Here is a 13,248-nt window from a genome sequence, read left to right as displayed (position 1 = left end):
TATGTTTTCCTCTGCAGAGCGCTATAAACCTGTACAGGGGTCGCAGTGAAAAGGTGATGCCTCAGCCGCTGGTTCTTTACTTCACCGTCTGTATACTGCACATGGTGGAGACGCTGCACCAGGCTAACATCATACACGCTGATATCAAACCTGATAACTTTCTGCTGGGAGAGAGGTACATACACCTGACTGAATCACTGGAAACATCATTCACAATGTTAATGTGACCTAGATTTCTAATAAACAACATTAATTTCCTGCTTCTTCATCAGAATTTCTCTCTTCACATTATGATAACATCAGCAATACCATGTTACAAAGACAAGAAGAAAGAGGATTTATTGTGTTAGCTGGTTTATTAAGGTCTCTCAGCAGATCTTGTGTTGGTTTCATATGAGCACACAGAATAATTGAAGCCAAGTTTCCACCGCATGTTGTTTAAAGCAATTTTGTTAGGAACTGAAGAACCTCACAGTTTGTGTGTGGGATTTTTAATGAAAGTGTGTTTGTTGTTTTATCACTCCTTAGGTTTCTGGAGAATGAATGTTTCGATCAGGAGAACCTGGAGCACGGTTTGACTCTCATTGATTTGGGTCAGAGCATCGACATGACACTCTTCCCAGAAGGCACTGCTTTCACAGCCAAATGTATGACATCTGGTTTTCAGTGTGTGGAGATGTTGAGCGGTCGACCCTGGAACTATCAGGTAATCGTCATTTACTCATTCATTACAAGACACTACATTTATTACAGTGCATTGAAAATGCGCTGTACTGTTCTTACTGGGCTTTTTATTATTATTATTATTATTATTATTCTTCCAACCAAATTTCCGCAATTAATACGGCTCGAACCGCTTAACTTAGAAACTTCATTCAAACTCTCAAACGTGCGGACTATTCGGGAATAGTGTGCTATGACTTTTATAAGCGATCGGGGGTACGGTCTTTGCCCCAGGGGCGAAAAAGCAGCCGAAAAATCCCATTGACTTAACATGGAGACAAACTTTGACGAGTCGTAGCTCAGACCTAGAATTTCACAGAAACTTGTGACTTGCCACATTTGAAGAGGCTGGCAGGCTCTGTAAGAACATACCTCACAATGGGGTGTAAGTTGTACCCCTGGGGTGTAAGAGGTCCCCAAATTTCCCCATAGACTTATAATGGGGCAGGAATCATGCCCATATAAGGAACTAAAAACGTCCCGGATGGGATATCTTTGCAGCGCAGTGTCATAGAAACATGGGGGTGGGCTCATTTTACTCAGGCATCCAATCAGTCCCTTAGGATCCTTATTGAGCTATCAAGCCACGCCCCTAGCAACCATTTTGGGCACCCTAGCAACATCTCCCATAGACTGCAATTATAAAATGCCCAGATGGATATCTTTGCAGCACAGTGTCACAGAGACATGGGGGTGGGCTCATTTTACTCAGGCATCCAATCAGTCTCTCACCATCCTTATTGAGGTATTAAGCCACGCCCCTAGCAACCAAATATGAGCAGCCTAGCAACATAATAAACAAAGCCTTATATCTCTGGATCCGGACATCATAGAGACATGGGGGTTGGGTCTTTGGGTCATATTAGCTTCATGCTAGCTTCATGCTAAGTCATGCTAGCTTCGTGCTAGTTTCATGCTAGCTTTATGCTAATTTCATAATAAATCTTGCTAACTTAATGCTAAATCATGCTAGCTTCATGTTAAATCTTGTTAGCTTCATGCTAAATCATGCTAGCTTCATGCTAATCATGCTAGCATCATCTTAATCATGCTAGCATCATGCTAATAATGCTAGGATCATGCTAATTTCATGCTAAATTCATGCTAACTTTATGGTAATCATGCTAGCATCATGCTAGCTTCATGCAAATTATGCTAGCTTCATGCTAATCATGCTAGCATCGTGCTAGCTTCATGCTAATCATGCTAGCATCGTGCTAGCTTCATGCTAATCATGCTAGCATCGTGCTAGCTTCATGCTAATCATGCTAGCATCGTGCTAGCTTCATGCTAATCATGCTAGCATCGTGCTAGCTTCATGCTAATCATGCTAGCATCGTGCTAGCTTCATGCTAATCATGCTAGCATCGTGCTAGCTTCATGCTAATCATGCTAGCATCGTGCTAGCTTCATGCTAATCATGCTAACATCGTGCTAGCTTCATGCTAATCATGCTAGCATCGTGCTAGCTTCATGCTAATCATGCTAGCATCGTGCTAGCTTCATGCTAATCATGCTAGCATCGTGCTAGCTTCATGCTAATCATATTAGCATCGTGCTAGCTTCATGCTAATCATGCTAGCATCGTGCTAGCTTCATGCTAATCATGCTAGCATCGTGCTAGCTTCATGCTAATCATGCTAGCATCGTGCTAGCTTCATGCTAATCATGCTAGCATCGTGCTAGCTTCATGCTAGCTTCATGCTAATCATGCTAGCATCGTGCTAGCTTCATGCTTATCATGCTAGCATCGTGTTAGCTTCATGCTAATCATGCTAGCTTTATGCTAATCATGCTAGCATCATGCTAATCATGCTAGCTTCATGCTAGCTTCATGCTAATCATGCTAGCATCATGCTAACGTCATGCTGAATCATGCTAATCATGCTAGCATCATATTTCATCATGATAACTTTTTTAAATCATGCTAGCTTCACACTAAAACATGTCAACAGCCAGGTAAACTACTAGACTAAATTTCTTTTACATTTCTGTCAATCAACTTTTTGCATTTTCATGCACTGGTAATTCCTTGGGAATTGCATATCTAGTTATGTATACTGTTGCATTTCATAGGTTTAATGTATTGATCCTGAAATAAACTCATGTTTTATTATAGTTATTGTGACTGATGCACAATCTTTGACTAAAAGAGAAGTCATATTAGCGCTTTCCACTAACTCTTTTCTTTTAAAATGATTCTTGAACCATTGAGGAAATATCTTGTCAATTTAGAGAAAACGCTTTCCTGCCAATGACGACTTTTTACGGCAATTCATATTTCTGCTATTATCCACTATGTGGTGCTCTTAGACAACTTATAAAATAGGGATGCACCGAATATTCGGCCACCGAAAATTTTCAGCCGAAAATGGCCCAATAGAGAATTGTCGATTTTCACCGAAACGATACGCCGAAATGTTGTGATGATACAAACAGAAACCGCAACCTGCACATGCTTGTCTAAAGCAACATGTCTGCGGTTTGGACGTATTTCAGTAGGCTATCCCTGTGTCTTAATTCGTTCCATAGCTCCCGCATTGTGATCATTCACAGCTTTACTCATCAACAACCAGCAAAACCATCATCTTCATTTTTAAACAGTACATGGTGAAAAACGCTGTCAATATCTGTGCATGAAATTTTAGGAATATAATTATTATTTTTTTCTTTACAATTTTAAAATATTAAATATTATAAAAAAATCGCTTTGTTACTTTGATCCTGGGTTACTTTCACCCCGGTTCTCCCATATACAGGGGTCAAGTTTAACTTTAATATTAATTTATGCAGTTGCAATGCCTTGATTTTAGTAAAGTAAGTTAGTAAACAGTCATAGCCATAAATGCAATGGTATTAATAATTGGTATAATTTCTTGTGGTGTTTCGGTTTCCTCTTTTTAGATTTCGGCCAAGAATTTTAATTTCGGTGCATCCCTATTATTAAACACTCTAGCCAGAGGCCAAACAGTAAAAAATGCTGACGCTGGCTGACTTTTTTCAAACGATGGTGGGAAACCGAAACACCGCAATAAATTTTTAAAGAAGAACATTTTCTGAAAGGCATTAAACTTTTGTGAAAATCAAAAAAAAAAATGCTGATGCTGGCTGACTTTTTTTCAAACAATGGTGGGGAAAGAGTTAAAGGAGCAGCTGTATGAAACATGACGTCTAGTGGCTGAACTTGGTACCGCAGTCTAAATTCTAAATATTGTAGACGGTTTATTCCCATCCCCCTTTCGGGTTGCCAGACACACAGGAGCTCAACTGATGATGACAACCTGTTTACATGATTACGTTTGCAATGTTTTTGTTAATTGCAAAATAAAATCTCGTTCATGTTAATTTTTTTTAACTCAATCTGCGTCGCCTTTCAGAGGTTGCATTTCGCTGGAGGTCGCATTTATGGGCCATTGCGGCCTCATTTAAGCAAGCGTAAAAACTAGCAACCGAGCTGTCAAAATACACTTGGGTAAATTGGCAATGGGCAGAATCACACAGACCAAAACAAAAACAGACAGTCTGACACGAAAGGCAAATTTTTTTACTGAATACAGCATTGTTTTTCAGAGAAACAGATGTGTGAACTTCATGTTTCTTAAATATCTACAAATCTATAATAGTATTTATCTTCATTTAGTCGAGGGGCAACCTTCAGATCTCTCTGATGAAGCTAACACAGAAGTGACTTAAACTGCAATTCATTGACTGGCCACTAGAGGCTCTAAAAGGGAGTCAATTCCCATAGACCTCCATGTTAAAATGCCCAACTGTAGAGCAGAAATAAATGTTTACAGCCTGGTACAAAATTAGTTTTTGGTCTGTATAGATAATTTTGCCCTTCATGACAACTGTGAGGGGGGTAATTTTTTTTAAACTCATTTGTTTAAATTATATTAAGCCTTAAACTTCTGCTTAATTAAGGGCGTGGCCACTTGAGTGACGGGTGAACTGCCACTGCTGTCACTACTGTCAAGCTAGGTGTGCGTTGTGTCAGCAACCAGCCACTTCAGCTTCACCCATGTCTCGCCTCTTTACCCATTTTCGGTTATCCGCGAGTGACGGGATGCTAAGATTGCGACGGCAGGCCCTGCCAACTATTGGCTTCATAAAAGCTCTTCACAAACCTATGGGTGATGTCACGGGCACTACGTCCATATTTTTTACAGTTATGGATTTAGTACAGTCAAAAACGTACATACAGCTCCTTTAAACAAGGACTATTAAAGGTAAGAGTTCACCCCAGAATGAAAATGAACCCAGGTTTTACTCGTCCTCAAGCAATCCTAGGTGTCTCTGACTTTCTTCTTTCAGTCAAACACAGTTCGAGTTATATTCAATAATATCCTGACTACTTTCAGCTTTATAATGGCATTTCTAAAGCTCATAATCTTGTAAATGACCTATGATTTGAATTGAGTTGTCAATTATTCTGTTGTGTTGTAACAGACGGATTACTTTGGCATCGCGGGGACGGTCCATTGCATGATATTTGGGACGTACATGCAAGTTAAAAATGAAGGTGGAGTTTGGAAAACGAATGGGATGTTTAAAAGGTAAATGATGATTATTTTAGATTTAATCTTGGTGTGACACATGCTGTTAGTGTGAATGTACTTTGTTTATTATAGGAGTTAATATATAGACACTACACATCACAATGTTTAATACTGGACTGCAAACACAGTTTTTATTGAGAAAAAAAATTGCATTATGAATATAGAATTAAACTGTGCATGTGAGTCTCATCTGTAGATTCATAAATAATTGTTTGGTGTGTGTTCAAGTTTTAAATAGAAATACTGCAATACAAAGAAGTCTGTTTGGTTTGTTTGTACTGAATGATTGATAATCTCCCTCTCTTTGTTTCTCAGAAACGTTCACGCTGATCTCTGGCAGAACTTCTTCCACACGCTCCTGAACGTTCCTGACTGCGGCTCAGTACCTTGTCTGCGCAGTCTTCGTCTGCAGCTGAACGCAGTCCTGCAAGAGAACTACAGCAGCAAACTGAAAAGCCTTAAAAACCGACTTGTGGTTCAGATCCTGGAGTCACGCTCTTCTTCACGCAGATAAACACCCATCACGTTTCACTTCAAAATCATTTTTCACTTTCTTTTATTCGTTTAAATTTTATCGTTGGATTTTATATTGTGTAAAAAAGTGTTGTGAAGCCTTTTGTAAATTGAAATAAACCCTGGATCATCCTCACTCCTCACAGCCGTTGTGTTGTGCAGTTCCTCTATCACACACTAGATGATGCTGTCAGACAAAAAACAGATATTAAAACAAAAGTCATTGTACTGACTTTCTAAATGTTTAAAGTGAAACCGGGGCATCATGCACTAACCGGCTTAACAAATTTATTGAAACATAAAAATAAATGCACACTGAGATGATGATGATCATCATCATAGCTATTAGCTAATTATTTTCTTATTTGAGATGCCAGTGTATTACCGGAGTCACATCAGGTCACATGTGTGCCTTAGGAACCAATCATATAACAGCTCTGATGTCACAGACCATTTGCAGTTAACGTTGAAATAGAATTGTTTTTGTTTTTTTGCACAGTATATATCACACATTTTGCTCCAAAAGGATTGTTAACCTCTCTAACACAAGGAAATGTCAGTGCCGTGCGTATTACAAGTTAAGGTGCTAGAATGAGTCCATGACGCACACATTCAGGTATGAGCAAAAGTCCAAGACGGCCGCTTTGAGTCCATGTGCATACGAGAACAAAATCTGCGCACATTACAAGCTCTCTTTGCGCAAAGTAAAACGCACAAACCCCCTCATGCGAATCATAGTTTCACATGTTAATGTGAAACTATGATGATAATTATTATTATTATTATTATTATTATTATGATGATAATAATAATAACCATCGCCAACTATCATCATGAAAGCCTGCTATAAGTGATATGTCTGACAATCGTCGATACACAATACTATCGTCTATCGGCACAACCCTAGTCGAGATGTACAGCCCAACATTAAATTGCACATTAAATTAAGTACAATGTTGCTACAATGTTAAAAACAAAGTTGTGACTTCTGAGTTGGTGCTACATTTTAGTTAATGCTATATGCTAGCATTTAGGCTGAAATTCTACTATTGATGTTACAGTTACGTTTTGCAGGTCCATACGGAATAGACACAATCTTACCACTCAGAAACGTCCATTAACAATCTTTAAAACAATTGAGCTACTGGCATGAGCCGCAGAGCTCAACATTATTATTCATGACCCTTCCAAATAGGGCAAAAATAGACCATTTCATTCAAAGGACGAATCCTAGGGTTGGAAATGGGCATGAATAAAACGTTTCTGGATAATTTTTTGCACTTAACGAAGTCACAGTCCTTTTATGTAAATGTATAAGAACAATGTAACATATTATCTCAATGCTTTCTTTGGCACCTTTAAGTGTTGAAGTTGGTGTTTCTTCTTGAGATCTGTAGTGAGTTTAGTGTTGGTGTGTGAATGAAGTATGTAGGCGCTGTACAATGAAGACATCCAAGCGCTGTTGCTATGTGCTTGTAACTATGATGTGACAAAGAAAGCTGGAATAAATCAAATAGATTTTTTTTAATTCAAGCTGAGGATTTTTAGTTCACATCTGTTCTGAGCTCTTATTGGCTGTTTTTTCTTTATGACTCAGTTCAGGTCATCCATTTCAAAAAATTACATACACCTTGAGATCTATAATAGGTTTTTAAGAAACATCACTAACATTTAAAGTTTTAAATTGTACTAAACTCAAATTGTTGACATTGAATCCTGATGTATAAATCCTTCTGGTGTTTGAATCAGTCATCAGATCATCGTAGTGGAAATCATTAGTTTTAAATTTCATCATCTTCATTCTTCAATGTCTTGTCTTGGATATCCCTCCAAAATTCATGAGTCTTTGATGAAAATTCAGGCCCTTTGAAGATCTTTTGTGTGGCCTTATTCAAAAGAGCATCTCTCGTCTTCTCTCGGTTTCCATTGGTTACACCACACAATGTGAATTCATTAACAATGAACAATGTGCTTTAAATACGTACCACATTCAGATGAAGCTGACAGCGTTAAACACAAACTGATGTGAACAGATGTGCAGCGTTACAGAGAAAAGCTTTTATTAATGGAGAATTAACAAAAGTGCTTACAGTAAACACAAGCGTGTTCATGTGAAGGTATTGATTCAGGTTATAGTTGATTTAATTGAAATGATGAGCGTTTATCATCACATTACTCCGTATGCGGATTAAAATATTATAAAATAAATATTTAAGTGATATAAAAGTTTATTTTAGTTCTAAAGTATTCCATAAGTTCTCCACGTTTAGACAACACTTCATTTACTAATCTGACCAAAGATACAAGGATTTATGACAAAATATGCATCGTATTTCATACACAAAAAGACCAAAACATTTGTTTAACAGAAATGTAACATAATTTCTTCTGTTCTTCTTAAATCAAGCAGGAGAAATGATCTAAGAGACAGCTGAATCAAATGAAGCACAACTCTGATTGTCATGAGGATTTGTGTTCATCTTTCACACCTCAGCTCAGACACCCACTGTAACTGATGATGAATCTGTCTCTATACTTTACACTGAATGTCAATCATACTTCAAACAGCTGAAAATAGCACACATCCGACCGTATATAGCGTTAATAATCATCTGTGTGATGTTAATGATGTGTGATTAATGACATTTCCTACTTGTTGTAGAAGTTTAACACAGCTATACAACCACATCATCAGACAAATATGGGTCATTCTACGGAAATGTCCATTTTTGTGTCCCTAGACTGTACAGAAATATTACATTTGAAAAACACTTTAGGGTTACAATTTTTTATATTTTAAAATGAAATGGTATGTTATTCGAACAATTACACCTTCTTGAGCCATCAATGTAGTAATATTTGATTTTTATTAATTAATTAGAATTCCAAGTACCACAGAAGTGCTCGTCCCCACAGTCATGTACAGAGGAATTTTTTTTATTTTGAGGTCAAAAAATAGTGTGTTCTTCCATTAAAAATACAACAATGTGGCCATAACTATCAAATATATGATGTAAATTACATTAAAAGACATAATGCTTAATAAATATTATAAAATATATAATGAAAGTAGTGGTCCCCTGGAGTTGTGTCACCGGTGTTACAGTTTAACAAAAAAGCTCTTATTTTTAAATCAAAATCACACTGATGACATCACTTGATTTTCTTCTTTCAATTTTGTGGAGATCTATGAAGAGACGCCCATATAAGTCCACTGTCTCTTTTCAGTTATCAGAAATCTTCTCATTTATCTCATGATTTCATATGAAGCTTTTAGTTTAAGTCACTGGTTTGACCTCCTTTATTGTTTGGGAATTGCAAAAAAATTGAATCAAAATGTATTAAACTACTTAATTTAGTGAATATACAATGATTGACAACGTGTGGTTTGATACTTTGCAGCAGAAATTTTGTAAAATGCAGTTTTCATGAAAATTGTCACTGGTGTTACCTTTCTTAGGGTAACAGCAGTGAAGATCTGTAACACCAGTGACTGGTGGTTTGTTGTGTCACTGGTGTTACTCTGTTTTTTTCTTTCACATTAAATAAATCTTTCACATGTGACATGATTATAAATTTTAATTAATTGAATTCTGTTACACTTAAGAATTAAGCTTTAAAGTAAAGAAATAATATTTCATAAATGCCTTTAATATTGCTAAAGAAGTAAGGTAACACCAGTGACAAAAGAAAGGTCTATGCAGTCTTAAAGTACATGCACACAAAAAATAAAAAAATCATTAAGCTGTCATTTATGTGTACTTATAAAGTCAAAGATTAAATGTTAGAAAAATAAATATATTTTAAGACATCTTGCCAAAAGTGGACGTTTCTGTAGAATGACCTATATACTAAAGTACATTATATATAAACTTCTAAATTATGTGAGGATCAGATGGATGGTGCTGGTATGAGGCAGCGACTAAACATGAAGTATTGAATATCTACCCAGTCTCACAAAGTTTCGTGATATAGTCACGTATTTTTTAAATTCTTTTTTCGTGATATTATCACGAATTTCCGCGTTTTTTCGTGATCGTATAACAAATTCCTGTTTTCTTGTGATTATCACATATTGGTTGCTCAACTGCTTTTTCCTATTTTTAAAGCATTGTCGCTTCGGTTTAGGGTTAGATTTGGTGCTTGCATTGGAATGTCACTTTATACATTGGTTTATACAATTTTTTCTGATTTATTTTTTATATGTCGCCTGGCGTTGGGGTTAGACCGAAGCGACAATAGTAAGAAAATAGGACAAAACAGTTGTAACCAATACATGATAATCACACGAAAACAAGAATTCGTTATACGATCACGAAAAAACTTGGAAATTCGTGATAATATCACAAAAAAAGAATAAAAAAAATACGTGACTATTCACAGCGAAACCTCACATGAGCTTCATTAATCTCTTCATATAGGTCAGGGGTCTTTAACTACTCTTCTTCAAGGGCCAGATTTAAAAATTGTAAATATGATGCAGGCCAAACTTTTACCACAATTTTTTACTTTTTATATATTATATTATATATATTACGCACACGCGCACGCGCACGCGCACGCGCACGCGCACACGCACGCGCACACGCACACGCACACGCACACGCACACACACGCACGCACACACACACACACACACACACACACACACACACACACACACACACACACACATATATGTCATAACTTATGTTGTTTTCGTTAATTTTTGTTATAGGTCATAAATGTAAAAACCATGCATCTTTAAAAAGATGCACACATCTTATTTCCAGTATTTTGCACTTTAATTACTGAATTAATAAAAATTATTTTCTTTTTTTAATATTTTAAAAACAATTGCAGTTTAACCTTGCACAAGCCTAATGTTAAAAGTTCAACTATGAATATTGCACAAAAAAGTGTAAGTGTAAATAACACATTTAGAACTCTTAAACTTCTTTTGTTTATAACTGTTTAACTTTCGTTAATTGTTTCATTTTAAGTATTCACAACATAGTCAGTCTTCTCCTAATGACTAAAATTACACTTCATGTTTTGTTTTTAATATTTTAAAAATATATAGGCTAAACCGCCTTTCAATTGTACACTACAATTAGACACGATGGTCGGAGTTCGCCCCCTAGTGGCAGTCGTCAAGAAATTTAGCCCATTAAATTTAATGACTGATTGTCATTAAAACAATCAGCCCATTTCTGCATTTTTTACGTCTTTTTTGGCCGTCATTTGTCATGTACAAGGGAAAGGTAAAAGTAACCACGCTGATTTTAAGTCAGACAAAAATGACCGGTTTGCCGGATAAAGGTGATTAGAGGACCGCATTTGGTCTGCGGGCCGCCACTTCACTATCCCTGCTATAGGTTGTTATATTGACATCTGCACTTATTGACTGGATTGTGCACTGTTAAAGGGGGAGTGCAATGTTTGAAAAACGCTTTGGAAAAGGGAGTCGGGCGGGTTTATCAAAAGAAGGTCCAGATTCTATTGGGATAGGGGCGTGTATGTTTAGGTGATTTCAAATATCAACATTGGCTATCAAACATTGTGCACTCCACCTTTAATGAACATTAAGATTATATGAGATTACCTTCTATAATCACCTGCCATCTATTCATCTATCCAATGCTGGCTAACAGCATTTAGAGATCATTCCAGTTCACATGTGATCTTAAACCCACACAGAGCTCATCTATATGACATCATTATAATCTTATGATTAGCAGTGAAACTCTCTGTTGGTTAAACTCAAGTGAAATGTTGTGTATGAATGCAGCTCTTTCTAAATGAAGAGAGAAGCACACAGTGATAAAACTGAAGGTCGTGTCATCCATCATAAGAAGCTGTAAGAAATGACCTTGTGTTCAAAGCCATGAAAGAACAGATTAAACATGAGAGAAAGACAGAAAACACTTGATTTACTTTTGAGTCATGAGTTTAATGTTGTAACAGGAGAAATCTTTTCTTCTGCCCACATTTACTTAATAAGAGAGGTGAGATGCTGAGCGGGAAGTCATCTGAAGAACTAAACTGTACATCACTGATCTGTCAATCATTTTAAAGCGGGGTGTGTGTGATTTTATGACTGTTTCATTGATGTAGAAATCTTTAAAGTCAATGTGAATGCAACAAGCAGCCATGGAATCGGTGTAGAATCCAATCCAACAATCAGCAGGCAAGGAAACATAATCAAAGACCAGGCAGATAAATCCAGTAAACCAAAAAGACAGACCAACCAGGCAACAAGACAAAGAGGCACAATAGTCGTGACAAGGAACATGGACACGAACAATAAACAGTGAAGGATGGAACGCTCAGTATGCAGATAAACTGACAATATTTTTCAATGTCAACATGGAAAAGGCATGGCTTAAATACACAACAAACAGGAAGTGAGTAAAAAAGGAGAGATATTGGGAGAGGGTGCCACGATTATCGGACATGTGCCCATTTATTACAGTGAAATCAAAATAGACCTTATTATTTTCTTAAAACGCATGATCAGTTCATTGGTGAATGTAATCCTAAAGTAAAATTGCATTTGGAGCCCATATGACCAGAGAGAGCGAACCTGAGCCCCAAGTTAAACCCCCCTGCAACGTAACTGCACAGATGAAGAAAGAGAGCATTGAAGGTGGAGATGGGGAGGAGAAGGGATACTGCCTTAAATATGCTTATAATGATGATTGACAGGCCTGAATTAGGCTCCTCCCAAACATACGTTTGAAATACATTCTGTGGAGTTACTGCCTGTTTTTGTAGATCTTCACATGTTAAATGTAAAGCTACAAATCGTCATTTATTCATTCAATCTTTAGGCAAACTCTTATTATGTAATGACACGCTTAAAAAAATATTCAAAGTAAACTTCAGTCTTTCATTTATTTTCCATTAAATTCATATATTTTTTGATATTCTTTTATATTTTTTGTCATTACAGTTCTGTGGTGATATTGTTCAAACATAGGATCATTTCGTATCATAAACCCTCACAGAATTCCTAAGTATGTGTTTGTATGTTTTTGTAAACTTTCTACTTTAAAGAAATGAAGATAAAAAATTTCAAATCTCTGTTAACATGTAATGAGTGTTTTCTGCTCTGAATCTGCACTGATGTTTTTTTGTCATTTTCACACACACACAAAATAGTATTGATAGCACACTTCATAGAAAGTAGAAGCTTTTTGTCAGTATTAAATAAAAATCAAGGACTTGAAAGGACACAACGTTCATGTATTAAAACTGCTCTAAATGTTCCATTAGAGCCATATGTTGGCCTTCAGACTCACATTAAACGACCTTTTGCTCACCTTATACAACCTCTTGTCTATTTTGGAGCGTCTGAAAGATGTTTTCTAAAGATGTTTTCCTGAGCATCTGAGAGCTGAAAACTTTTACAGCATGAATTGCTTTGGGAAGTCAAAACAACTTTCAGATCCTGAAGAATATTGTTGGTTAA

The 13,248-nt window shown here is 36.6% G+C and overlaps 1 protein-coding gene across 1 annotated transcript in view; it reads left to right on the top strand.

The window, feature by feature from the left end:
- The window catches only part of bub1 (BUB1 mitotic checkpoint serine/threonine kinase), a 28,336-nt gene extending 21,141 nt beyond the window's left edge, over window positions 1-7,195 (top strand). The window contains exons 22-25 of the mRNA XM_065257418.2: window positions 18-175; window positions 529-706; window positions 5,173-5,279; window positions 5,598-7,195. Of these exons, the coding sequence (XP_065113490.1) occupies window positions 18-175; window positions 529-706; window positions 5,173-5,279; window positions 5,598-5,796 (642 nt within the window). The 3' untranslated portion in view covers window positions 5,797-7,195. The remainder of the gene's footprint in view (window positions 1-17; window positions 176-528; window positions 707-5,172; window positions 5,280-5,597) is intronic.
- Window positions 7,196-13,248: the final 6,053 nt, after the last annotated feature.

This window comes from Paramisgurnus dabryanus, chromosome 12, assembly GCF_030506205.2.
Source record: "Paramisgurnus dabryanus chromosome 12, PD_genome_1.1, whole genome shotgun sequence".
Classification (NCBI taxonomy): domain Eukaryota; kingdom Metazoa; phylum Chordata; class Actinopteri; order Cypriniformes; family Cobitidae; genus Paramisgurnus; species Paramisgurnus dabryanus.
Note: the sequence above shows the minus strand (reverse complement) of the source record. Positions and strands in the feature narration are given on the sequence as shown.